The sequence below is a fragment of the Lupinus angustifolius genome, unplaced genomic scaffold, assembly GCF_001865875.1.
Source record: "Lupinus angustifolius cultivar Tanjil unplaced genomic scaffold, LupAngTanjil_v1.0 Scaffold_6_26, whole genome shotgun sequence".
NCBI classification, from domain to species: domain Eukaryota; kingdom Viridiplantae; phylum Streptophyta; class Magnoliopsida; order Fabales; family Fabaceae; genus Lupinus; species Lupinus angustifolius.
This window is the reverse complement of record NW_017717462.1, coordinates 4,300-30,620: the sequence shown is the minus strand read 5'-3', so window position 1 is coordinate 30,620 and position 26,321 is coordinate 4,300. Positions and strand designations below refer to the sequence as shown.

The window sequence follows — 26,321 nt, the reverse complement described above, 5'->3', positions numbered from 1 at the left end:
TAATTAATTTCAACACCAACATTTTTACTTCTGAACTTTGTCTTTCATTGTTTGAACAAAGTTGTGAATAATGGACTAAGAGCTGTTGCTACAACTTGAAAAACAAAACACAGGCCTGAAAATGAGACCTTATTGTCATGCAACATAGTCACCAACCGTCAAAGTATTATGCCCTCAAAGCTACAACTCAGCTTTTAAAATATTGCAGAAAAAATAAAAACAATTTAAAAAACATTGCCAAATAGCTACTCAACAAAGCCTTCTCCCACTGTTATGGTGACCTTCCCAAAACAGGTTATGAACTTGAATCTCCTCAATCACTATTTCAGTATGTGCCAATTTGGGTAGGTATGAAACCAATGCAGTAAAAGAAAGCTTATCATTCCTTAAATTGTGACCACAACCATATCAGCTTCAGGTAAAAGAACTCTCAGTCCAGTCAATCCGTGGCATTATATTTGAGTAGCTATGAAACTTGTGCAGTAAAATAAAGCTAACCATTCTTTAACTTGTGACCTCAATTGGATCAGCTTCACCGTCACTGTAATCTCCCCAACACTTGTCTGACCTTTTCTCATCTACTGTGTCCTTGCTGGTTACTTTATCTTCTTCGTTACCGTCTGCAGTGGGGCTGAGGTCTTCAGCCTTTTCTTCTGTTCTGGAACAATTTTCATTAGCAGCAGATAGGCGATCTTGAGGATTCTGCTCAACCTGCTGCTTTTCACAACTAGCTTCTGATGAAGAAGAATCTTTATTTTCCTCATGCAGGGTTTGATTTTTGTTTTCAAGATTAGTGTCAAAATATAAAACTTGTGCTGAATCTGTTGAACTGGTTGGAGGAGTTGCAGACCCATTTTGATCCACTGGGATATCATTTAGTGGAGCTGGATCTCCGCTGGAAGACAATGGATTACCATTGGGAGACACAGACGGGAAGCTATTTGGAGATATCAGAGTGCCGTTTGGAGAAGCTATGTATTCATTAGGAGGCACATTATGCCCATTGGGAATCCAAGTTTGGCCAGGTACAAACTCTGTGGCATGAGGGTTCATTACTCTTGGAGGGCTATTGGGATTACCATCAGTGGACTGTTCACCTGTCGGGAATACAGGTTTATTCCGTGGAACATGGTTTCCATATCTGTTATAGCCACCAGATATTCGTGGACCATATGGAATTCTAGCTGTTGCTGACTGATGAAGTGATCTTCGGGGATTGACTGCAAGCATAGGAGGAATATTTACTGGCGAGGGCAAAATTCCTCCATTATCTTTGAAAGCTGGAACTGGAACTGTGCCAAAAACTGGAACTGTGGATGGATTAAATGGTGGTGCAGCTGCAGAAAGTTTCTTGGTTGTCTCCTTCACAATTTCTATATCATCTTGCTTTTCGCCTTCAGATGGCAGTGGCTTACTATCTGTACTACCACTGTGTAACTCGTGTTGCTTCTCATCTCCCTCGATAACCTTTTTTGATACTGGGGCATCATTATCAAGTGACCTTTTTTCATCTTCAGCTAAGATATTACGGGGATTTAAATCAGGCTCTCTTGCTTGGGAAATCTCTTGCACTTTTATCTCCGATTCACCATCAGAAGCACTATTTCTGTCCGTAGCTGTGATGTTTCCAGCTTCAACTCTCTTTTCTATTACAGGGTCATTGTTTACTTCCTTGGGTTTAACTTCGATAACCTCATGTTTGACATCATTACTTTTTACTTTTTCTTCATTATCTGTCACCACGGTAGCTTCCTTTTCTTTTTGTTCATCATGGACAGGTTTTTGCTGTACTTCATCAATTGGTTTCTTTGCATAATCATCCACATCCTTTGTTGTTGCAACATTACTATGACTATCCTTTTTTCCAACTATCTCTTGACTCGCTTCAGGATTCTGTTGAACAATAGGATTTCCTTTTGGTGACTGTTCAGCCACAGCCTTCACAATTGTCCCAGGTGGGGCTAATGCAACTTCTTTGTAAGAAAAAAGCTTACCTGCGGACTGAACAGTGATGCTACTGCTAGCAGGAGAAAATTTAGCAATTTGAACACCTGGAGCCGGGCTGGCTGGAGCTGACTTAGAGTTTGCTAAATTCTCTGGTCCAGCAGCTGGAGCATTTGACTTATTCAGCTTAGGACTGAAGGTCGAACTCTTATTGAACTTTTCTGTAACAGGAAGGGAGGGCCCGGAAGAAGTCTCATGTACACTTGTTCTTGGAGAAGAAAAATTTGTGGGCTTGCCTCGATATTTAGATGATTGGGTTACATTCTTGAAGTTAGTATTTAGTTTTGCAAGGGTGGGCCTCCTTGACGAGGATGACTTGCGCCCAGTAAGTGAACGACCTTTGGGAATAGCCTCCTGCCATCCTTCATCTGAGCTTTCATCCTGTGTTGGGTTATTACTTTCGTTGAGCATTGTTTGATCTAATTGAGTAGACTCAACTTTATCAATCCTGTGTTCTTCAAATTGAGTGTCGGACTTATTTTCTTTATCACTTGTAATCTCTTGAATCGAAGAACCTTGAGACGTATCTTCCTCCTTGTGATTTTCATCCGAAGCTGTTTCCGAATTTTGGTCTGGTTTTCCCTTTAACTGAAAGATGGATAATAATATAGATTCTTTCAGTAAGAGACAGGAAAGGAAAGTTAGAAGTAATAAAATTTGTGGGATTATTAACAGGTATATCCTGAACAAAATAAGCTATATATTACCTTAGCTCGGGCCTTTTTTTGTGCTTCTCTTTCTTTCAGATCAGCATCTGGAGTTATGTAATCCAAGAGATCCGACACACTGATAAGAGGCATTTTTATTGCAATCAAAATTAATTGAAACTTGAACCGAAATAAGAAGATAATTCTAATTGGAAGTACAAGTCTTGCACAGCTTTTGATTTAACCAGTGGAGGGTGGCCCAACTTTTTGTTAGATACTTAGATACAAAACCATTCCCTGGTGGGAGTAAGCTTTTGGGAAATTTGATCTTTCATAATTTTCATGTAATAACGACATAGATTTTCAGCCAGAAGGATGAACATAATTAATATAAAAGAATAAGAATATTAACATACTCAAAATATAATGTAATATAGTAATTCAATTTAAAATGAATTAACAGTAAGCCATAAAAACACAGAAAACTTTGATACATAACTCCATCTTTAATTATTTGAAATCCAAAGAACTCTGTGCCTTTTCTTTTCCTCTTTATAAGTTTTTTGGTTCATTTTAAAATGATAATCGAACAGGCTTTCTCTTTGTGCAGCCAACTTATTAACTTCTAGCTTTGGCTTGACGAGAATATGTAAATTGGTCCTAATATGTGTATATGCTGACTGAACAGGAAGTTTAAAGTTTAAATACATTTCCTTTTGAGCTTTTTTAAAAAAACAATGTAAATAATGGGCTAACCAAGTCCAGAATCAGCATTGATATAGATGATTAACAGTGCATGCAGCATGTGACGGTTGAAATGAGCTGATTCTACTTATTAATAGTGCTAAGCTATCAATTAAGCCAGATTGACCCACATACGCATAACTTATTTTAATTGTAATGTTTACCTTAAATGACCCTTGCTGGAGATTGAGGCATCTGGCTTAGGTGTGCCATTACGTGCAGCTTCCTGTTGCTCCAGAGCTTTTGACTCAAAGTATTCTAGCCAAGCAGCTGCATCCTGTAACCGATTCACAGCTATAGCTATAAGGAACAAAGATTGCTGCTCATATATATGTTGATCTGCCATCAAATTACATATGTAAGACTACCTGTGTCCTAAGATCGTCAGAACCAAGTTTGGCCTGCAGTATCTGGAGGGTAGTTTGTTCATGCTGAACACTTAGTGAATATGCTTCCATCAAAGACAGAGCAATAGCTATTGCATGATAGCTTGCAGCAGTCTGAATCAGCGAAGAATTTTTTAAAAAAGTTAGAATTCCAATCTATCCTTATCTGATATATATTCTACAAACAGAACATGAGAATGGGTTTCGGAGACTGTAATGCACCATTGATAATTTTGGAATGCAAATTTACGAACTAGTATAGGGCAGCCTATTGTACAAGGCTCTCACTTAGTGGAAACTGTGGAGGATAGTTGTATGCAGCCTTACTCCTACAAGCGGAGAGGCTGTTTCTGGGATTTGTATGATATTGTATTTCTTTGAAAGAAAACAAGTACAGACTTTTTAATGACTAAAAATGATACAATAATTTATCAAAGCATATCAGTCCTGCATTACGTTAAATATATCTATAGGTCCCTATAGTTTAAAATTTGTAACTTGAGTACAGGTTTTAAATTTTTTCTAATAGTAGGGACCCAACTGGAAGATTTTTGAAACTACAGCTACCCAACAATCAGTTCTAAACCATATAAACTTGTTTGAAAATACCAAAAGGTATAGGGACATATAACTAAAGTAAAATATTATGGTACTAAAGAAGTTGTCCATAACAAAAATGCGTTGGGTTTTAATGTCAACATTTTGGTACTAACTGCAGTTTAAGTGACCCAGCTTATCAATTCTCTCAAACAATTCGCAAGTGTCCAATTCTATGATCCGGTGGTTTTTTAAAATCACCACTCCCTAGTTGTTTTTGTCTTCTAGTTTTGAGAAGTTCACACTGATCTACAAAGGTTTAAACCTAGAAACAGGTGATCGATCAACTGGTCTGGTAGCCCAGCCTAGTGGCTCAACGGGCCCACTAGGTCAGGTCAAGCTGGATCTTGAAACTCTAGCTTCTTAACAACCACATAACCAAGTCTTTATTCCATTAGATGAGGTCGGCTACATGGATCGAATGACGCCATAATGGTACATCAGAAATTATGTTCATTGACTAATTAAGAGAATAAAATTTTAAGGCATCATGACTCATGAACAAAGACAGGATGGATAAGCGGATTCCCAATTTAACTCGCCAAATGATTTTTATTCTCTCCTTTATAATCTAGTCAAACATCTTACTCACAAAGTAGGGTCAACATTAATTATTGCATATAATTGGGCATGTAGCCCAGATTTAAAAATATGAACTCCAAGTTTATAGCATTTTATCAAACAATCTTAGTAGTATAAAGTCTCATGCAATAGCAACATGCAAGGTTGTTAACTACAGTAATGAAAGAACCTGTATATGATCAGGTCCAAGTAATCTTTTGTTGCACTTTAAAGCCTCATGGAGGTATCTGAGAGCAACATGGGCATTTCCTAGTCCTTCTTCCATCATTGCTACATTAATGTAGGTGGCAGCAGTGTTTGGATGTGAAGGTCCACAGGTTAGGTGCAAAAGATACAATGCACGAGTGACATACCTAGATACATGGCAGAGAAAAAAAATCAGTGTAATTATTCACAGTACTTTTCCTTACAATGATATGGATGTCAAAGGAAAGAAAACTAAATTTTCACAAAATTATGTATTCAGTTATCGAAGATTCATAGTTGGCTGATCTTTGCTGACAAATTAATATCATCCAAAGATACTCTTAAACACCTATATGCATTCATCTCTCACTACATATGAACAGAAAATCTTGGGATTCTTGTTGGTCATTATTAATGATTTTCTTTGGTTTTTATTTTCAGAGTAAGATAGAAATTCTGGTTTGGGTAACTATAGATAATTGTCACAACTCAGGAACACATCTAGAACACAGGGAATGATTCTAAAGATGCATATGAATTGAAATTTTATCACACTGAAAATATTTGCAAACTCCAATGTTTCCTTTGAACACTTCTGAATGAAGAACCCTCTTGATTTTACAATGATTTTTTTATTTCATTTCTCCTCCCTTTCTTAAGTACCCAGTTATCCATAAATGTTGAGTAGAACTTATATCACAATTAATAATAAAATAAATATTTAATAGATGTTGATTAGGTTTGACCTTTATCCTTTTCCCAATATAAATATCAAATATGTTAGGATTCATTTGCAAGGTATGAGACTTGAGTCCCACATGGGAAGTACAATGGGTTTAACCCAGTTCTGAAGAAAGCAATTTTAGAATGTTGGCATACATGTAGGATTTTTTTTCCAGTTATAAAATTTTGTTGCTTTTTCCTAATCTTCTATTTGTGCCGTAAATTTGAAGAGAGCATTTCAAGGTAAATCTTTCAGGAATTGAATCAATTCTTATCACTTTAAAACCATCACAATATTCCATACCAAAGCCCCCAAAAGTTCATCCTCCTATCAATTCCAACGTGTTTAGAAGACTACTATTCTACGAGATAGAAAGGGCCCACAGGATTTGAACAATAAATTCTCTTCATATGGAGAACCTCGAAGGTCATTGTCAAGGTATTAACAAACAAACAATTTATATAAGAAAAGGATATACAGAAGCATACTTTAAAGCCAACTCTGTATGTTGAAGTCGATAGTAAAAAACAGCAAGGTCCCCATAACTTTTCATAGTATCAGGATGGTCCAGCCCAAGCTCTCTTTCATTAATATCTAGTGCCTTTTGCTGATAGATAGTTGCCTAACAAAGCCATAACTATAATAATTACAACAATAGAATGGACTTCGCAGTTAAGTAATTCAGATGTACCTTACATATAAGGTGTCTACTTAGCTATCGAGTCACAAAATGTGAACTCTCTATTCTTGATTGAAAGGTTTTTGCAATTACCAAAGAAAACTATAGAAAAATAATGTCACCCCCTGGCAATATAATTGGAAAAAACCATCCAATATAGTGAATTATATATTTTGCACTTCATAAACCTGTTGATCATGGATTAGAAGTGGCCGACGATAACTCTAAGTAACTGAAGTCTAAGCTAAAATATATTTTCAATTCAAGACTTTGGAATTGGGATATATGTAAATAATGATATCCTTTACAAGCATAATACAATGATGTCAGTCACACACAATTCAATGCTACCTAGTTTCATCTTGGATACATAAGATATCATAGAAAAATATAGTTCTCTAACTACTGTTGATTTTTTATAGAAAAAGTGGTATAGTATAAACTAAAATATCATCCAAGTGAAAATAAATAAGTTACATTAAAAGAAGAAAACCCATACGTTATTATTATATGATAGAAAATTTAACCAAACTATGAAGTAATTTTTTTGGTAGATTAGAATTAGCACCGCTTTCAATGGAGTTTTAGTTTTGTTGCAGATGTTACACGGATTTACTACTGCTTAGTTTAGTTTGTAGTGCTTACTGCTTTGTTGTAATAAATGCCCCTTCTAATATAGGGCATACTAAGTTTAGTTTTCACAGCATAAATCACCATTATTGATGGATGAACAAAGAGCACTTGAAGATATTACTACTTATTAATAGTGCTAAGCTATCAATTAAGCCAGATTGACCCACATACGCATAACTTATTTTAATTGTAATGTTTACCTTAAATGACCCTTGCTGGAGATTGAGGCATCTGGCTTAGGTGTGCCATTACGTGCAGCTTCCTGTTGCTCCAGAGCTTTTGACTCAAAGTATTCTAGCCAAGCAGCTGCATCCTGTAACCGATTCACAGCTATAGCTATAAGGAACAAAGATTGCTGCTCATATATATGTTGATCTGCCATCAAATTACATATGTAAGACTACCTGTGTCCTAAGATCGTCAGAACCAAGTTTGGCCTGCAGTATCTGGAGGGTAGTTTGTTCATGCTGAACACTTAGTGAATATGCTTCCATCAAAGACAGAGCAATAGCTATTGCATGATAGCTTGCAGCAGTCTGAATCAGCGAAGAATTTTTTAAAAAAGTTAGAATTCCAATCTATCCTTATCTGATATATATTCTACAAACAGAACATGAGAATGGGTTTCGGAGACTGTAATGCACCATTGATAATTTTGGAATGCAAATTTACGAACTAGTATAGGGCAGCCTATTGTACAAGGCTCTCACTTAGTGGAAACTGTGGAGGATAGTTGTATGCAGCCTTACTCCTACAAGCGGAGAGGCTGTTTCTGGGATTTGTATGATATTGTATTTCTTTGAAAGAAAACAAGTACAGACTTTTTAATGACTAAAAATGATACAATAATTTATCAAAGCATATCAGTCCTGCATTACGTTAAATATATCTATAGGTCCCTATAGTTTAAAATTTGTAACTTGAGTACAGGTTTTAAATTTTTTCTAATAGTAGGGACCCAACTGGAAGATTTTTGAAACTACAGCTACCCAACAATCAGTTCTAAACCATATAAACTTGTTTGAAAATACCAAAAGGTATAGGGACATATAACTAAAGTAAAATATTATGGTACTAAAGAAGTTGTCCATAACAAAAATGCGTTGGGTTTTAATGTCAACATTTTGGTACTAACTGCAGTTTAAGTGACCCAGCTTATCAATTCTCTCAAACAATTCGCAAGTGTCCAATTCTATGATCCGGTGGTTTTTTAAAATCACCACTCCCTAGTTGTTTTTGTCTTCTAGTTTTGAGAAGTTCACACTGATCTACAAAGGTTTAAACCTAGAAACAGGTGATCGATCAACTGGTCTGGTAGCCCAGCCTAGTGGCTCAACGGGCCCACTAGGTCAGGTCAAGCTGGATCTTGAAACTCTAGCTTCTTAACAACCACATAACCAAGTCTTTATTCCATTAGATGAGGTCGGCTACATGGATCGAATGACGCCATAATGGTACATCAGAAATTATGTTCATTGACTAATTAAGAGAATAAAATTTTAAGGCATCATGACTCATGAACAAAGACAGGATGGATAAGCGGATTCCCAATTTAACTCGCCAAATGATTTTTATTCTCTCCTTTATAATCTAGTCAAACATCTTACTCACAAAGTAGGGTCAACATTAATTATTGCATATAATTGGGCATGTAGCCCAGATTTAAAAATATGAACTCCAAGTTTATAGCATTTTATCAAACAATCTTAGTAGTATAAAGTCTCATGCAATAGCAACATGCAAGGTTGTTAACTACAGTAATGAAAGAACCTGTATATGATCAGGTCCAAGTAATCTTTTGTTGCACTTTAAAGCCTCATGGAGGTATCTGAGAGCAACATGGGCATTTCCTAGTCCTTCTTCCATCATTGCTACATTAATGTAGGTGGCAGCAGTGTTTGGATGTGAAGGTCCACAGGTTAGGTGCAAAAGATACAATGCACGAGTGACATACCTAGATACATGGCAGAGAAAAAAAATCAGTGTAATTATTCACAGTACTTTTCCTTACAATGATATGGATGTCAAAGGAAAGAAAACTAAATTTTCACAAAATTATGTATTCAGTTATCGAAGATTCATAGTTGGCTGATCTTTGCTGACAAATTAATATCATCCAAAGATACTCTTAAACACCTATATGCATTCATCTCTCACTACATATGAACAGAAAATCTTGGGATTCTTGTTGGTCATTATTAATGATTTTCTTTGGTTTTTATTTTCAGAGTAAGATAGAAATTCTGGTTTGGGTAACTATAGATAATTGTCACAACTCAGGAACACATCTAGAACACAGGGAATGATTCTAAAGATGCATATGAATTGAAATTTTATCACACTGAAAATATTTGCAAACTCCAATGTTTCCTTTGAACACTTCTGAATGAAGAACCCTCTTGATTTTACAATGATTTTTTTATTTCATTTCTCCTCCCTTTCTTAAGTACCCAGTTATCCATAAATGTTGAGTAGAACTTATATCACAATTAATAATAAAATAAATATTTAATAGATGTTGATTAGGTTTGACCTTTATCCTTTTCCCAATATAAATATCAAATATGTTAGGATTCATTTGCAAGGTATGAGACTTGAGTCCCACATGGGAAGTACAATGGGTTTAACCCAGTTCTGAAGAAAGCAATTTTAGAATGTTGGCATACATGTAGGATTTTTTTTCCAGTTATAAAATTTTGTTGCTTTTTCCTAATCTTCTATTTGTGCCGTAAATTTGAAGAGAGCATTTCAAGGTAAATCTTTCAGGAATTGAATCAATTCTTATCACTTTAAAACCATCACAATATTCCATACCAAAGCCCCCAAAAGTTCATCCTCCTATCAATTCCAACGTGTTTAGAAGACTACTATTCTACGAGATAGAAAGGGCCCACAGGATTTGAACAATAAATTCTCTTCATATGGAGAACCTCGAAGGTCATTGTCAAGGTATTAACAAACAAACAATTTATATAAGAAAAGGATATACAGAAGCATACTTTAAAGCCAACTCTGTATGTTGAAGTCGATAGTAAAAAACAGCAAGGTCCCCATAACTTTTCATAGTATCAGGATGGTCCAGCCCAAGCTCTCTTTCATTAATATCTAGTGCCTTTTGCTGATAGATAGTTGCCTAACAAAGCCATAACTATAATAATTACAACAATAGAATGGACTTCGCAGTTAAGTAATTCAGATGTACCTTACATATAAGGTGTCTACTTAGCTATCGAGTCACAAAATGTGAACTCTCTATTCTTGATTGAAAGGTTTTTGCAATTACCAAAGAAAACTATAGAAAAATAATGTCACCCCCTGGCAATATAATTGGAAAAAACCATCCAATATAGTGAATTATATATTTTGCACTTCATAAACCTGTTGATCATGGATTAGAAGTGGCCGACGATAACTCTAAGTAACTGAAGTCTAAGCTAAAATATATTTTCAATTCAAGACTTTGGAATTGGGATATATGTAAATAATGATATCCTTTACAAGCATAATACAATGATGTCAGTCACACACAATTCAATGCTACCTAGTTTCATCTTGGATACATAAGATATCATAGAAAAATATAGTTCTCTAACTACTGTTGATTTTTTATAGAAAAAGTGGTATAGTATAAACTAAAATATCATCCAAGTGAAAATAAATAAGTTACATTAAAAGAAGAAAACCCATACGTTATTATTATATGATAGAAAATTTAACCAAACTATGAAGTAATTTTTTTGGTAGATTAGAATTAGCACCGCTTTCAATGGAGTTTTAGTTTTGTTGCAGATGTTACACGGATTTACTACTGCTTAGTTTAGTTTGTAGTGCTTACTGCTTTGTTGTAATAAATGCCCCTTCTAATATAGGGCATACTAAGTTTAGTTTTCACAGCATAAATCACCATTATTGATGGATGAACAAAGAGCACTTGAAGATATTAAATGCATACCTGATTGAAGTCTCCAGTATGGTACAGCACAACAGCCAAGAGACTATATGCTCCTGCTGTCATTCTATGGTAAGGTCCACAAACTGACACTAATTTTGACAGTGCCTTTCAGATTCAAAGCAAAATAAAACGTTAGTACCTAAACAAACAATATTTGATTAGTGAATAAACTGTACAATAAGATGGAGGGATTTATTCACACCTTAGTGCCATAGCTGACAGCATCCTCCAATTTACCTTTATCTAAGGAAGTCTTTGATGATTCTAACAGTGTGCGCCCATCAGCAGATGAGCATGCCACATGCTGCAACAGCAATTCAATCATTAAGGCTTGAGAAAAAGGTCAGTTTTCCTTTTCATGAAGTCAATTTGTCATGTATCTCACCTTATATATGGGGATCATGCTTACAATATCTGAATTCCTGAAAGGAGATGCTGTATCCATATCATAGTCCCTCGGAACTAGCTCAAGCCCAACCTGTTCAATGATTCTTTGTTATTGAAATAATAAGGACAGAAAATGGCAATATTGGTAGATTACATAGTGGGTCTTTATTTTTACCTTATGGCACAGTCCACGAAGAATGGCAAACTTCCGTAATTCTTGATCATTCTCATACTTCCATTTCCACCCAAACCTCTTCTGAAGAAAGATTTCTACCCATTTCCATTTCAGTTCATCACAACTAGTAATATCAGCATCCTTAGATTCAGGTGATGGTGTTCCCAACAATATATTTAAGCATGATGCTATTGATGAAGCCAATTCAGAAACATTTTCGACTGATGCAACAACAGATTGCAAAATGTGCTTGTAGGCTCGAACAATCATTTCATGTATACATAGAGATTGCACATGAGGAAGCTTATCTGCTAGCTCAACCTGCCAGACAGAATTTGATTAAAAGATATTACTTGTGAAGTTGTTTATACATATTTAAAAACTTTCAGCAAGGTCTTTAAAACATAAAACACAATGCACAAGTAAAAGAGAGCTAGAACAGAGTTGATGGTATAAACCAATGCAAAAAATTCAAAAAAAAGAAAGATAAGCAAGATTAGAATGCAGTTGTGATATGTAAACAGAAATACATTAACATCATCTTTGGTAAAGAAACTAATTCCATATTGTAAAGAGTGAATAGAGAAAAGAGAGGCATGTGATGGAATTCGTGTGATAGGTAAAATAAGGGAGCATAAAAGGACAACAGATAAGATATAGTACCACTCGTCCTAAGGAAGACATTTGCAAGCCCCTGGTATGCATGAAATCGGTCAATGTTCTTCCATCAACCGGTGAGAGTTCAAGGGACCCAAAATCCGCCACCTAAGAATTTGAAATCACTATAAGTGAACATATTCCACAGTAATTCAGGTGAAAAGCATATTCATGATTAAAAAACTAACCAGCTTTGGGAGTGCAGTATCAATATAATACTTATGTGCCATTTCCATCAATTCATCAGGTGACTGAAAAAGTAAAGAATCACAAAGTATTGTGTCAAAGTATATCCATAATACTAAGTACATAGATTGGGCCAATGACCATGTTAGGACAATAATAGTTAGAAATTAGAAAAAGTCTTATATTCTTTTGGAGAATCACAATAAAGCTATGGACAGGAAAAAAGGAAGATATTAAACATAGTACAAAAGGATCATTCATGTCAAAAATCAGAGTTGGACCTTCAGATGAAGACCAGTTTTAGATTCTTTAAGGCGTGTATATGCAGCATCATGAAGCAGCTTTCTCAACATAGACTCCTTTTCTTCATCCTTTCTCTCTAATTCTTCTTGGGTGGCATCTGAGTTATTTAGTTCAACACCAGTACATGTGGAAATATCCTTCCCTTGCTCAACTTTGGAGTTCTTTGTGTCAATCTTTTTCTTCAATTCCTTTAGTAACCCACCTTGCCTTCCAAGACCTTTTACAGCTGGTTCAACTTTAGCTTCGTCTGCCTTTTTCGGCTCATTTTTGCATGTAGCTTGATTTTGCAAATGTTGTACCCAACAAGCCCCTAGCTCCCACCGGATAGACTTGCTATGTCTAGTTGGTTTTTCCTTCAATTTTAGTAAACTTTGCTCTAGAACTTTCCTTACAATAGACTGAGAATAACGTGAATATTCAAAATCTGTGCTCTGGTTTCGTTGAGTTGCGTTAGATGATTGCGGTGTGGATGACTTGTGCAACAGAATCCTCAAGCTGAAGAGTAATTAGGAAATAAAATTGTATTAGGAACTTACTAAGCTGATTTATCCAAAATAAGAAGCTAAAGCATACTGAAGCTGAAGCTGATTTGCTAAGAAGTGTGAATCAGAAATGTATAGTAAAACTAGATATACCCATATGATATCAAATACTAAACCAAATTGACACCATTGACCATTGCATAAGTTGAAAAGGCAGAATATTTTCCTCTTTTGTCGATCAGTATATTGATTTCTTCATAATTTTGTAGCGTAAAAGTTAATCAGAAACCAAGGCTAGAATAATGTTTGCATTGGGTACTTGTGATGGACCTTGATTACCAAAATGAATCAAGTCAGTGATAGATTATATGACCTGTTAACGTTTAATGCATTTGCACCTCCTTCAGGCTGGTCCTCAATATCAATTTCCAAGGAATTAGGACTCCCCTCCAGTTCCTTCTCCGCTGAAACCTTTACCACAGCAGTGTAGCCACTATGTCTTATAATTACTGCACCTAAAGTAGGAATGTCCTACAAGAATAAAAGAGCAGCACAATTTATAGGAAGAAAAACCATTTTAGAGCATTACAACCGGTTCACAAAAAATCTCACTTACATGAACAGTTGCACTCTCATCCGCGGTTATGCCCTTGAGCAAGTTTCGCTGAGCAAGTTCTTCCTCTGACAACCCAAGAACCCGATTCCCATCATTTTTACTGTCCAACTTCATACTTGCATCAGATACATCTCTAGTCACCTTAATAGTTAAATCTCCTGTTCTTTCTTCACAGGAAGTTGGAATGGCTGTATCAGCAGTAGAGCTTTGCTCACTGTGCTATGTCTAGTTGGTTTTTCCTTCAATTTTAGTAAACTTTGCTCTAGAACTTTCCTTACAATAGACTGAGAATAACGTGAATATTCAAAATCTGTGCTCTGGTTTCGTTGAGTTGCGTTAGATGATTGCGGTGTGGATGACTTGTGCAACAGAATCCTCAAGCTGAAGAGTAATTAGGAAATAAAATTGTATTAGGAACTTACTAAGCTGATTTATCCAAAATAAGAAGCTAAAGCATACTGAAGCTGAAGCTGATTTGCTAAGAAGTGTGAATCAGAAATGTATAGTAAAACTAGATATACCCATATGATATCAAATACTAAACCAAATTGACACCATTGACCATTGCATAAGTTGAAAAGGCAGAATATTTTCCTCTTTTGTCGATCAGTATATTGATTTCTTCATAATTTTGTAGCGTAAAAGTTAATCAGAAACCAAGGCTAGAATAATGTTTGCATTGGGTACTTGTGATGGACCTTGATTACCAAAATGAATCAAGTCAGTGATAGATTATATGACCTGTTAACGTTTAATGCATTTGCACCTCCTTCAGGCTGGTCCTCAATATCAATTTCCAAGGAATTAGGACTCCCCTCCAGTTCCTTCTCCGCTGAAACCTTTACCACAGCAGTGTAGCCACTATGTCTTATAATTACTGCACCTAAAGTAGGAATGTCCTACAAGAATAAAAGAGCAGCACAATTTATAGGAAGAAAAACCATTTTAGAGCATTACAACCGGTTCACAAAAAATCTCACTTACATGAACAGTTGCACTCTCATCCGCGGTTATGCCCTTGAGCAAGTTTCGCTGAGCAAGTTCTTCCTCTGACAACCCAAGAACCCGATTCCCATCATTTTTACTGTCCAACTTCATACTTGCATCAGATACATCTCTAGTCACCTTAATAGTTAAATCTCCTGTTCTTTCTTCACAGGAAGTTGGAATGGCTGTATCAGCAGTAGAGCTTTGCTCACTGTCTTTAAGATGCTTTATTGCGGAAACTGCTTTGAAGACTGATACATCGACAAATAAACTATGAAGCAGAAAGGCTTTCCTGTCTCTTATTTGCCTCTCTTCTGAAGTTTGACACGGCATTGCAGCTAGAATTGCAAAATCTTTGGCCCACTTCCTCTTTTCATGTTTACCATCTTTGCCTTGTCCACCCCCATTTCCTCCCCAAACTTCATCTTCCATGGGAAGTGGAGGAAAGACAGATGGATTGTCAGCAACAACTGGAGGAACAACCCATGTGTTTGCACGAAAACCATAGGGAAGGTTACCAAACTGAAATGATACCACTATAATTGTTAACATAACTAGTACAGTTAGCAAAGCAGTGTGAAAAATAATGATGAGAATTACATACCTTATTGTGTTCTGTGAATGCTTTCATAAGAGCTTTGTAGGCCTGCAAGAAAGATTGTTGTTTATTCATTATTATTTGATAAAACAAAAGATTATCATTTAGACCAATTCTACATCCACTATTAAGTTATGGTACTTAGACAGGACACAGTATTTATAAAATAACTGTTTTTGTATTCATATCCACTCTTTTTTACACTGTCTCCCATTCTTTAAAGATGGAATTTAAGTATTTTGTACCCAGATAAAAGATAGAATATATATAGTGGAAATGAGTATAGTTTTTTATGTGTTGTTTGAAGACACTATTTTGTACTATAAATATCAAGATCATTCAGATTAAAAAAAGAAATTCATAATGTGAAAATTGTAATTAAATGACAGTGAGTTTATCTTTTGAAACTAATGCTCTATTTTCCTCATATTTTGTCCTACATGACAAATCTAATTTGTTTTAGTTTTTGCTTTCAAAAGTTTATGTTGGTGAACTGAAAACTAATGTAATGATTACTTCAGTTTTTAACATAGTTTGACCTTTTCTTATGTATATAATACCTTTAATTCTTTACTGAAAATGATTCTACATAATTAAATAAAAAAAGTGGGGAGAAATACGAAAATAATTCACATTTCAACTAATCCCTCAACCATCCAATCATCTATGCCTATAACAAAGTAATAAATAGTAAGGATAATATTGTACCCATACAGGCATACACTATAAGTTGATAGGGTATGGAATTGGTGAATTGTTAATTACTAGTTCAAGTGTTTATATTTCCAATCAAATGAAATAGTGCAAGCATCTTTTGACTAAACTAATACAAACAATTACCAGGGGAAAAGAGGTTTCGAAACTGAAAATGTTTTTATAGGAGTAAGCAGTGTTTTAAATATAACTTCACAATCGTAATTGCGAGCATAATATTTTGGTTTTGGGAGTCTCTGCAAAGGCATCGCCACCGCAATTGCAACCACATTTTCTGTAATTGCGACCGCATTCACAATTTAGAACACTTGGAGCAAATGTAAAGAAACACTGGTGAGTTTAAACTTACAGCATCGAACACCCGGCTTATCTCCTGAAGAAGACCGACCAAAGTATGACTCACAAGAAAACGTTTTCCAGCAGGATAGAACCCTGTTCTAGAAGCAACAATTGTAGTTGGTTTTCCACTGCAGACCCTAACCTGCACATGTGCCATATTCACAACATACCCATATCAAAGATAATTAAGTATTCAGCCAAAACTAATTTAATCAAAAGCTGCAAAATAGTATGTGGTCATTCAAAGAAAATGAAACATAAATTATTAGAGGGGTTGTCCACTCTAGACTTCCACCTAGTGGGGCCCGACAAGAGTGCAGCTTTACCGTCTCAAGCGAAGAAGCTATTTCTTTGAACTCATGATCTCCAGATCACAAAGCAAACAACCTTATTAATGCGCCGAGCCTTCGGCTCTGAAACATAAATCACTAAAACAACAAAAACTCACATCAATGTGAAAGAGATCATCTTCTGTCTTATCCTCGAGGAATGGACGATTTGATCTTCGTATATCTGTGAGAAAACCAAAGGTACATTAATTAAATCAAAGCATCACATTCATTACTTCATTTCACCATCAAGCATGGTGTCGGAATAATTGGAAATAGTATTCAACTTAAAAAACTACAACCACAGACACAAACAATTACATTTATGAACCACTTTACTAACTTCTAATATTTTAAATTGCACTCCACAAAGTCAATTGTGACAATAATGCAGCAGCACTGCATTTTCCCACATAAAGACAAGTTAACTGTAACTGAAATTTAAAACAATTCTAACAACAATCGAAGAAAACTGAACCGTAACTGAAATTTAAAACAATTCTAACAACGACCTCATTTTCCCGCCTAAAGACAACTAAATTTAAAACAATTCTAACAATGACCGCAGTTTCCCATCTAAAGACAACTTGGCTGTAACAGAAATTTAAAACAATTCTAACAACAACCACATTTTCCCGCCTAAAAACAACATAACTGAAATTTACACAAGCGTAACTAGATGTCAAGATCGAGGGTTTGATTCCTGAGAGTGACACTTGTTGAGAGGGGCAGCCACAAACCCCCGAAAGAATTAGTTCTTTATCCACAAGCCACATTTTCCCGCGTAAAGACAAATTAACTGTAACCGCAATTTAAAACAATTTTAAATAAAAAATCCAAGAAATGGTAGAGAAAGAAAAACACTGACATTGAAAGGGCGGCGTAAGGTGTGAAAAGGAGAAGAAGTGATAGAAGTGTCCAAGTCTGGGTGGCGGACATAGAGATATGTCACCTTCCACTTTCTCCGCCTTTTCAACTTTTCCATTTTCGGCGCCGAAGGCGGTGGTGCAGGCGGCGATGTCGACGAGGCGGCGAATATGCGCGACGGCGAGATTCTCCGAGTAATCCTCTGAAGAAGAGAGAATGATAGGGTGTGAGAGGGTTCAGGGAATGGTAAAGTGGAGATTAGAGTTTGAACAACGGTTACCTTGGATGATTGACAGGTGGCAAGGTTTGAGAGATGCGATTTCCAATGAATCTTTCAATCTATTTCCTCGTACCTGTTTAATCAATATATTTTATTTTATTTTAAATTGGAAAGAATTTTAATTTTTTAATAATATAAATGTAAGATATATATTATTAAAAAATAAATGTTGGAAAAACACCTATTTAATTAATTTTGAAATGAGTTTTATTTTATCCTAGACAAGATATATGTCGGAAAACATGATAGTGATTTTGTTAAGTTTTCGTATACATTGAGTTATTTTGTAAATTTAAGAAACCTTGAAGGCTATTTATTATTTACAATAGCCAAGTTATTAACATTTTTATTCTGATGTTGATGAAAAGGTTTATTTATTTATATATATGATATAAAATCTGAGCTTTTGTGATTAACATCTAGAAAGAAATCTTCGGAAATCTTATATAAGATTTAAATAGTTATAATGTTCCTTCAAATTAGAAGACATATATAATTAGTAATTATTTATAAATATAATCATAGGTAGATATATTAATAAGAGTGTAATATATATATTGATAATATAAAAATTTATATACGATTAGTGTATCGTTCATTCTTCATTTGAATTTATGTCAATAATAATTGTAAATAAATTATGGATGATATAATGAAAGTGTAAAAAATTCTTATAATATCAATAAAAAATTGGAATGATATCTCCTTTTTTTTAAGTAAATCAACTAGTTCAATTAAAAATAAATGATGACTATTGCAAGTCTAATCAACAATGGCACCATCTCATACTCATATAATTGATATAAAGTTATCTTAAAAATGATACTTTGTTGATCTAATTTTTTTTTCTATACATAAAATATCTAATAGAGCTCTATATATAAACTCGTGATACATGTGATTTTTTCCTTTCTTTTATTCTGTGAAGTTTAAATTGCTGAAAATGTGTTGCAAAATTGCAAACCGTGAAACAAACCTGCCCACACAGGTATGCATTAACTGCATTTTACTAAGGATTGGGGGACCCACGTTTTAGGCACACAAAAAACCAATTAATACATGTGCAACACTATTTCAACTAAATTTATATCTACACGCTTCCAATGTGTAACATATTATTGAATATAATATGTATATGTTATTTATATTCACTGAATATTTGTCATTCATCTGTATTATCTTTTTAAAGAAATAATTATATAATAATAATATATAACTCATATTTTATTGATGTATACATTTTTTCCCTCTATATTATTTATTATTAATTTATATTATTTTGATTTAAATATCAATAATAAAGAATAAAGAATGATATGCTTAAAGTATATTCACATTATTGTACATATTAAATTCATCAACTTTTTCATGCCTAGGGAACATGCTTTAAAAGACTGTAAAATTTAAATAGTTTATATTTACTCCATCTCTTCCTATTGGCTTTCCACTTTTTAGCTATTATTACACATTTTGTTTTTCTAATGTTTGTTCTACTGGTATATTTTATGAGTTTAAAACTTAGAACTGAAACTTTGCATTGAGACTTGAAATTATTAATACAATTTTTAAGTGCAGCTTTTAATTCAAATTTTATCATTATGGATTTATTAAAATGTGCTTTAGGGAAAAATTAGAAAAACATGTTACCATTAATTAATTAAATATTCACATTTATTTTTAAATTATAAATGAGTTGTGGATGATACTTTAACTTATATATTTATATTGATAATAAAATTGACACCTTTAATTATTAGAATAATGCAATTCTTAATAAAAGATGGATGTCATTAACGAGTATTATAAGAACATAGAAGAGAATGGCCAAATATTATCTTAAAAATGGTGTTGAACTTGGTTTTTTTCCAAGACCAAGTTTCTTCTATTGTGTTCCTTAAACAATACTATTAATACACTTGTTTACACAACCCTTAATAAAATTCAAAAGGAAATTTAGCTTCACCATTTTAAATGACATATACAAACAAGACTAATGTAATGCATAAACTACAAAGTGGATTTGTCCAACCAGGTCCAAAATTTGCACTCCTTATATAATAAAAGGAAATCTTATCTTAAAAATTATATTTGATATTTTGAAAAGTGTTGGACTTATTTTTTTAATATTAATTTTTCTATTTTGTGTCTTCTTTAAATAATGTTATCTTGACATTTGTTAAGACAAATGTAAAACTACTTTTAACAATAAAAAACATATACAGTATCTTTTTTTTTTGTCTTGTGATATATAATTGAAAGGGAGTGTCATATAACGTGTTTAATTATATTATATTAAAGCATTTATTAATGTACCATTGTATTTAGAATATTGAAATATCTTTTATAAAATTAACTTATAAATTCTCTTAATGATAAAATATAATTTCTTAACTTTAACGAAGTATAAATTTATCAAACTTTAAATGTATATAAAAGAATGAGAAAAAATATGTTCATATAGTGTAAGATATTTATATGATGTCAGTATATTATTGATCATTTATTTTTAATTATTATTATATTTAAAAAAATAGTACAAATGAATAGTAATTGAGATACTTTCTATATATAAATCTTTATATTGTCAATGTATATATTACATTCTAAAATAATTTATTATTACTTGAAATATATTTTTCTGATATTTATCTTTGAAGTGATAAATTCATAAGCACAGAAGAAAGAGAAGCTTACCTCATGAGATAAGGAGAAGTTGGTGAAATGACAAGTCTCCACGTGTACAGTTAAAAGCTTTCTCACATCTAGGATCCTGTCAGTAGAAATACACTGCCTCCCCAAACAATCATAAATTATTGTCACCACAAAAATAAGTTATAACTTCAACAAAACTCTTACAATGTTTGAAAATAAAATATGTAACCACTACACAAGTATGATTAACATGCATTTTTTTGATCAGCAATTGTTAGTATGTTAGTATTTTGTCTTATAATTCGGTGAGACTTGAACCCACAACCTCATATACTCCATTCCTTACGATCACCCTATTCACCATCAGACCACCTTATAACTCTTATTATACAAATTTTATCAACTCCACTTACAATGATAACTTGGGAATTAACTAAACAACATGAAAAATAATGTGGCATTAGGTTTTGCCACTTATATAAGTTGTCTCATTTCTTTCCAAAATTACCTATAATTATTGATATCCCATTTGGTGTTACTATTAGATCAGAAAATCTCATTTAATTAGAAAAAAAACTATAATAGTAGAATTAATATTTTTACATTATTTTATAAAATTTGATTGATTCGGTACATAAAAACAAGAATTTTTTGTGACAGAGCATGTGAATTCATGTCTTTTAAAATGATTGGTTTTATTTGGCCAACACAGAAATTCGGCACTTACAAAGTAACGTACAAAAATCGGAAAACTCCATACATATTTATATAGTTTGAAATATTTCTAATGTAAATAAAAATATATAGTTTCAACTTTGCATTTGTGTTAACTTAGAGGTAGAGAATGAACCATTGTTAGTCTTGAGTTGAAATGTAGAAATAGTTTTTTGGTTTATGAGAATAAGATGATGTACTAAACCTTAAGAGTAATACAATATACATGGTATCTAACAAAGCAGACAAAGAGTACTTGAGAGTTTCATTCACATGAGTATCTTTTTATTATTATTTGTGTATATAAATTCATAAACCATAAAGAATGAACTTAAAATATTCCATTATGAGCAAAAAGACAAAGAAGAAACAAGTAATTACTAATTACTCCATGGTCCAAACCTTAAGGGTAACTTGTGATTCATCTGGTGTTTCAACTGTAATTTCAATGACGGTTGGCAAAACTGTAATGGATAAAATAATTCTGATTAGGTGCACTTTTCAAAAGATAAGGTAGATAGAAAATTTCCAGAACCAATCAAATTGAAGATAGGTATAGTAATACATTTGGCTATTATATAAAAAAATAAACTAAGTTTTAAAGCTTCAATTTTCTTAACTAGTAGTAATGCAAGGAAATTAAGAAATGAATAGAAAAGAACACCATCACATGCTTCATGTTAAAACTAGGCATAAACATATTCTATAGTTGTAAGTCATATAAACAAGTTTTAACATAGAATTTCATAACAATTATATTAGAATGGATAAGAGATTGAAGGGATAAATTAATGAATGTTTGTATAGTAAAAAAGAGAAGATAAGAATATGAACCTTTCTCTTCTTTTTTCTTCTTCTCTCCCTTAGCTTTGTGAGGTTTGGCCTTCCCAGTTTTGGGAGCCATTGCACTTCAAAAACTTAATTGAATTGGTTGTGTATTTGAAACTTATAGCTTCTTCTTGGACTGAAATAACTAAGATACAATACTTGAATTCATGGACTAAAAAAATTCCCTAGGCATGTGAAGTAGAAGTTTCTTTGAAAATAAACACAACAGCAACTATAAAAGAAAAAATATGTTTTTTTTTTTAGTTTTAATGAAAATAAAAGAAGGGGTTGGAGAGAAAGAAATGGAGCATGGGAAATGAAAGGGCCTAAGAGCTTATGAGGAACATGGTATAGTTAAAAGGACATGAATTGAATAGGAATAAATAATGGCTATGAAGTACACTTGAGGAGTAATTATAACTAAGGGAAAGTGTAGTTGTGAGGGGAACACACACAAAAAAGGTAGAGGAGAAGAGAATAGAGATTTTTAAGAGATGGAGAAGAAAAAAAAACACAAACATGAGAAGAGAGTTTGGATAGGATAAGGTAAGCATAGCCAAGCCTAACTAGTTTTGTACACGTGCATATAGAGAATGTAAGGGTAACAATTTAAGGCCTCTCATTTTTGTTGTTGTTATGTGAGTCTTTTTTGAGTGCACCTCTTCATCTTTTCATCAACAAAACATTGGTTTAGTGGTGTAAGATTTCACTAAATCATCATGTATCGTACTATGCTAAATGTTAAAGATGTGATTCCTTTGAGCGATATTTGTTGAGAGAGATAGTCACACACCCCTAAAGAGTAGTTCCTTACCTATGAGATAAGAGGGTAAATACTCCTAGCTATACAAAAAAAACATCATCCTCGATGCATCTCTTCTTCTGTATGAACTTAATTAATTGGCACGTATAAGTAGTTGATTAGAGGGTTTGTTGTTGTCTTTGATTGTTTGGATTGGGCTACCACCTTTGAGTGATAACCTATTACACCGTGACACATGAGAAATTAACGTTGATTGTATATATGTTTGTGAAGATCTTGTTGATTTTATAGAGTTTGTCAAATATTTTAACTACAATTGTCATCAACATAATGGAAATTTTTATTCATCATCACATGTTTGTGATTGTATTATATGCATGAAAAACAAATCATGCAAGTATGCATGAAAATTTGTTATTACTCATTTTATTATTACCCGACTTAAACACATGCACATATATGAGTTCTATTCGCAAGGTTGAAATGTGAGATTTTTTTATTATCATTGAACCAACAATAACATAACATACAATCATATCATTCTAATTTATTGGGATTAAGACTTGTATAGGCACATGCTTCTCTAGTACAATAAGTATCTAACTAGTAATTTAAAGGTAAGATAGAACATTATTCAAATCTATGAGTTATACTCGTTTCCGTACTGAAGAGGTAATTTGTTATTTTCGCACTTGCATTGAAAAGTAAAAATATCATATTATTATATCAAATGATAAAAATATTATATCCTTCTATTTTTTATATTGTTTGTGATGTATTTATCTTTCTAGTATTAGAGATCCTAACTTTTTTAGGTTGTACCAAATTTTAACCTAAGTTGTGCAATATACAATTTTTGACCAGTGAATTTGACTTGACCAGAGAATATGACATATGACACAAATAAATATTTAATATTCATAATACTTTTAAAAAAATAATTTTTATATTTAAGGCCTCATGGACAACTTCAATGACACACAGAAGTGGGATTAATATGTTTTCACTGTGTCCTTCGTGCAAAAGAACAGGAAATAAAAAAAATGAGAAACTAATAAGAGAATGCTCCATAGATATCTCTTTGATATTGTCTAATAAGAGTAGCATTTGTACATGAAGTCAGCTATTTGAGTGGATTTTCAGCACACCTTGCAGTTAAGTGCTTAATCTACTCATATGTACCAAACATCTACTTTTTTTTTAACAATAACTAAATCAGGAAAGAAAATCATTATTGGTTATATGAAGAATTTTCAAGGTGCAAGGGAAGATTGGAAAAAACCAAGACTTTAAATAGATGATATTATTTATCGCGTCTTAATTTTTGGCTGTTTGACTTTGTTAGAGTTGTCACTATATTTTATTGTACAAAAATATAGAAAATTCTATAAGCCCAATCACATTGGATTTTGAAATTTTAATATATAGGTTTTGGAGTCGATTACGAAATATCAAAAGTATTAGCATCTTACTCGCCCGCCTTAAGCGATATCCCTCACTAAATTATATGGCTTATTTTATACTTTAAAATTATTTAGTTATTTAATTAATTATTAAAAAGGACAAATTTTATTTATTTTTTATTATTGTGTTTGACAAGGTAACCTCGCTCCTACGTATCCCTATTTAGGTAGGGAATCAAGACTATATAGTTCTTTGATTGAATGTTTTAATTAAAGAAAGAAGCGGCATAACGTGACTGTCCGAAGGACGAGTTGAGAAAAAGAAGCCTTCAGAGGCGACCTTTCCTCCATCATTTATGTGGTTAGAAAATTTTATTTCTTACTGAAAATATTTGTTTTTTACATATTTATTTATGAAACATAATTGCTTAATTATTGATTTTATTAATTACTACTTTAATTGAAAAAAGTTATTTTTATCGATTTTAGGGTTTAATCGATTGAAAAGAAGTTGCGTCTTTGATTAAACCCTTCGAAAATGAATTGAGGATGAGAAGTGTTTCCACGATCCTCCTTTATCTTTGATTAAACCCCAAAAATATTTCATTCTAATAAATATTTTTAATAATATTGTCATGTTTTAGTTTAATAAAAAGTTCATTTTTTAATAGTAAATTTAATTAATCACAAAAAAATAATTTTATAATTTGCCAAAATAATCATAAAATGTTTGGTTAATTTATGGACACACAAAAGGGAATTCTTTTATAATTTTTATCATTTATTATTTATTCCAAAAAATCATTTAAGTGTGTATCATTATTATTAAATTTATGTCCAATATAATAAGTGAATTGTTTATACAAAATTTATTTTACAGATTAAAATTGTAATATGGAATAGATGAAAGGATAAATTAGAGTCACAAAGAGTATACCTGATTGCAAATAAATGAAATTTTACACTAGGAGAACAAATTAGTGTGTAATTGGCCTGAGAGTTTGAAGAACATGTGGTAGAAGGGGACTGGATTAAGCTGGAAGCTTTGATACGCCTGGACACGTGGCGCTGTCGGTTGGTTGGTTGGGAGGGCGCAAAACGTTGAAACGTGGTCTCGTCTGCAGGTGATCCTACATCCACGCTAGTGCGGTGATCAAGTGTGTACGATTGTAGTGAGACCAGACAGCGTTTTGACGTGTGATTGGTGGATCTGTGAGTCAGCATGATGGCAAAACAGTATGCAGAATAACGGTCCTGGATTGCTTCCAAAATGAGTGCACAACACTAAAGATGCTCTCGTTTGCACTAGAATATTAGCTTGACAACTTTTCCCTCACTCAGTGTGTTTCTCAAATGTTTTTTTCATAGTGTGATTTTAATGTGTTTCCAGTGTGTGTTTTTTACTAACTCCAAACCCTCTGTTAGTAATACAAATTATACTACCCAAATCACTAGAATTAACTCATTTTAAATTCAAATTTGGATAAATCCAACCACTTAGTTTTAGGGATTTATCAGAAACAAATTTGACTCCACCTTTTTTGTTTTATTTTTTTATTTTCTGAAATTTAAAATGGAAACTTCCTAAAGGAATATACCTAGTACTTTTCATTATTTATTTTAATAAATTCAAAAATAATTATAAAACATTCCATAAATAATAGTTTTAATTACTTTTTATTTACATAATATTATAATTTCGAAGAAATTAAAATAATTAAAATAAAGTCATTTTATTATTTGTTTTTTTAGGCTTTTTCTAGGCCAGACAATGGGTGTTCACAAATGCCCTTCTTTACTTGTTGCTTACCTGATAATAAGCAAACGAGGTTTTAGAGGTATCATGATAAGTAACGAGTAAAGAAATGAACGCTATTTTGTCAAGGCTCAGAAAAAGCCTTTGAGAA

General features: G+C 33.0%; 2 protein-coding genes across 3 annotated transcripts; both read right to left on the bottom strand.

The window, feature by feature from the left end:
- Positions 1–22,789, bottom strand: LOC109337409 (protein TSS-like). Of its 2 annotated transcripts, XM_019574382.1 has the most exons (24): positions 22,255–22,789; positions 21,823–21,884; positions 20,749–20,841; positions 18,055–18,127; positions 17,776–17,976; positions 17,027–17,091; positions 16,589–16,720; positions 15,532–15,573; positions 14,925–15,449; positions 14,682–14,839; positions 14,164–14,321; positions 12,821–13,179; positions 12,542–12,604; positions 12,360–12,461; positions 11,697–12,017; positions 11,520–11,612; positions 11,337–11,438; positions 11,135–11,239; positions 10,182–10,315; positions 8,953–9,136; positions 7,587–7,718; positions 7,383–7,495; positions 2,712–2,790; positions 1–2,592 (listed from the first exon to the last, which is right to left on the bottom strand). In XM_019574382.1, exons 1-24 carry the CDS (start codon positions 22,322–22,324, stop codon positions 505–507), a joined length of 5,454 nt encoding a protein of 1,817 aa, XP_019429927.1. In that variant the 5' UTR covers positions 22,325–22,789; the 3' UTR covers positions 1–504. The 2 variants fall into 2 exon arrangements, with proteins under 2 accessions (XP_019429927.1, XP_019429928.1); XM_019574383.1 differs by lacking the exon at positions 14,164–14,321 and having other exon boundaries at positions 12,821–13,337.
- Positions 3,555–6,648, bottom strand: LOC109337410 (protein TSS-like). Its single transcript, XM_019574384.1, has 4 exons — positions 6,359–6,648; positions 5,130–5,313; positions 3,764–3,895; positions 3,555–3,672 (listed from the first exon to the last, which is right to left on the bottom strand). Exons 1-4 carry the CDS (start codon positions 6,421–6,423, stop codon positions 3,556–3,558), a joined length of 498 nt encoding a protein of 165 aa, XP_019429929.1. The 5' UTR covers positions 6,424–6,648; the 3' UTR covers position 3,555.
- Positions 22,790–26,321: the final 3,532 nt, after the last annotated feature.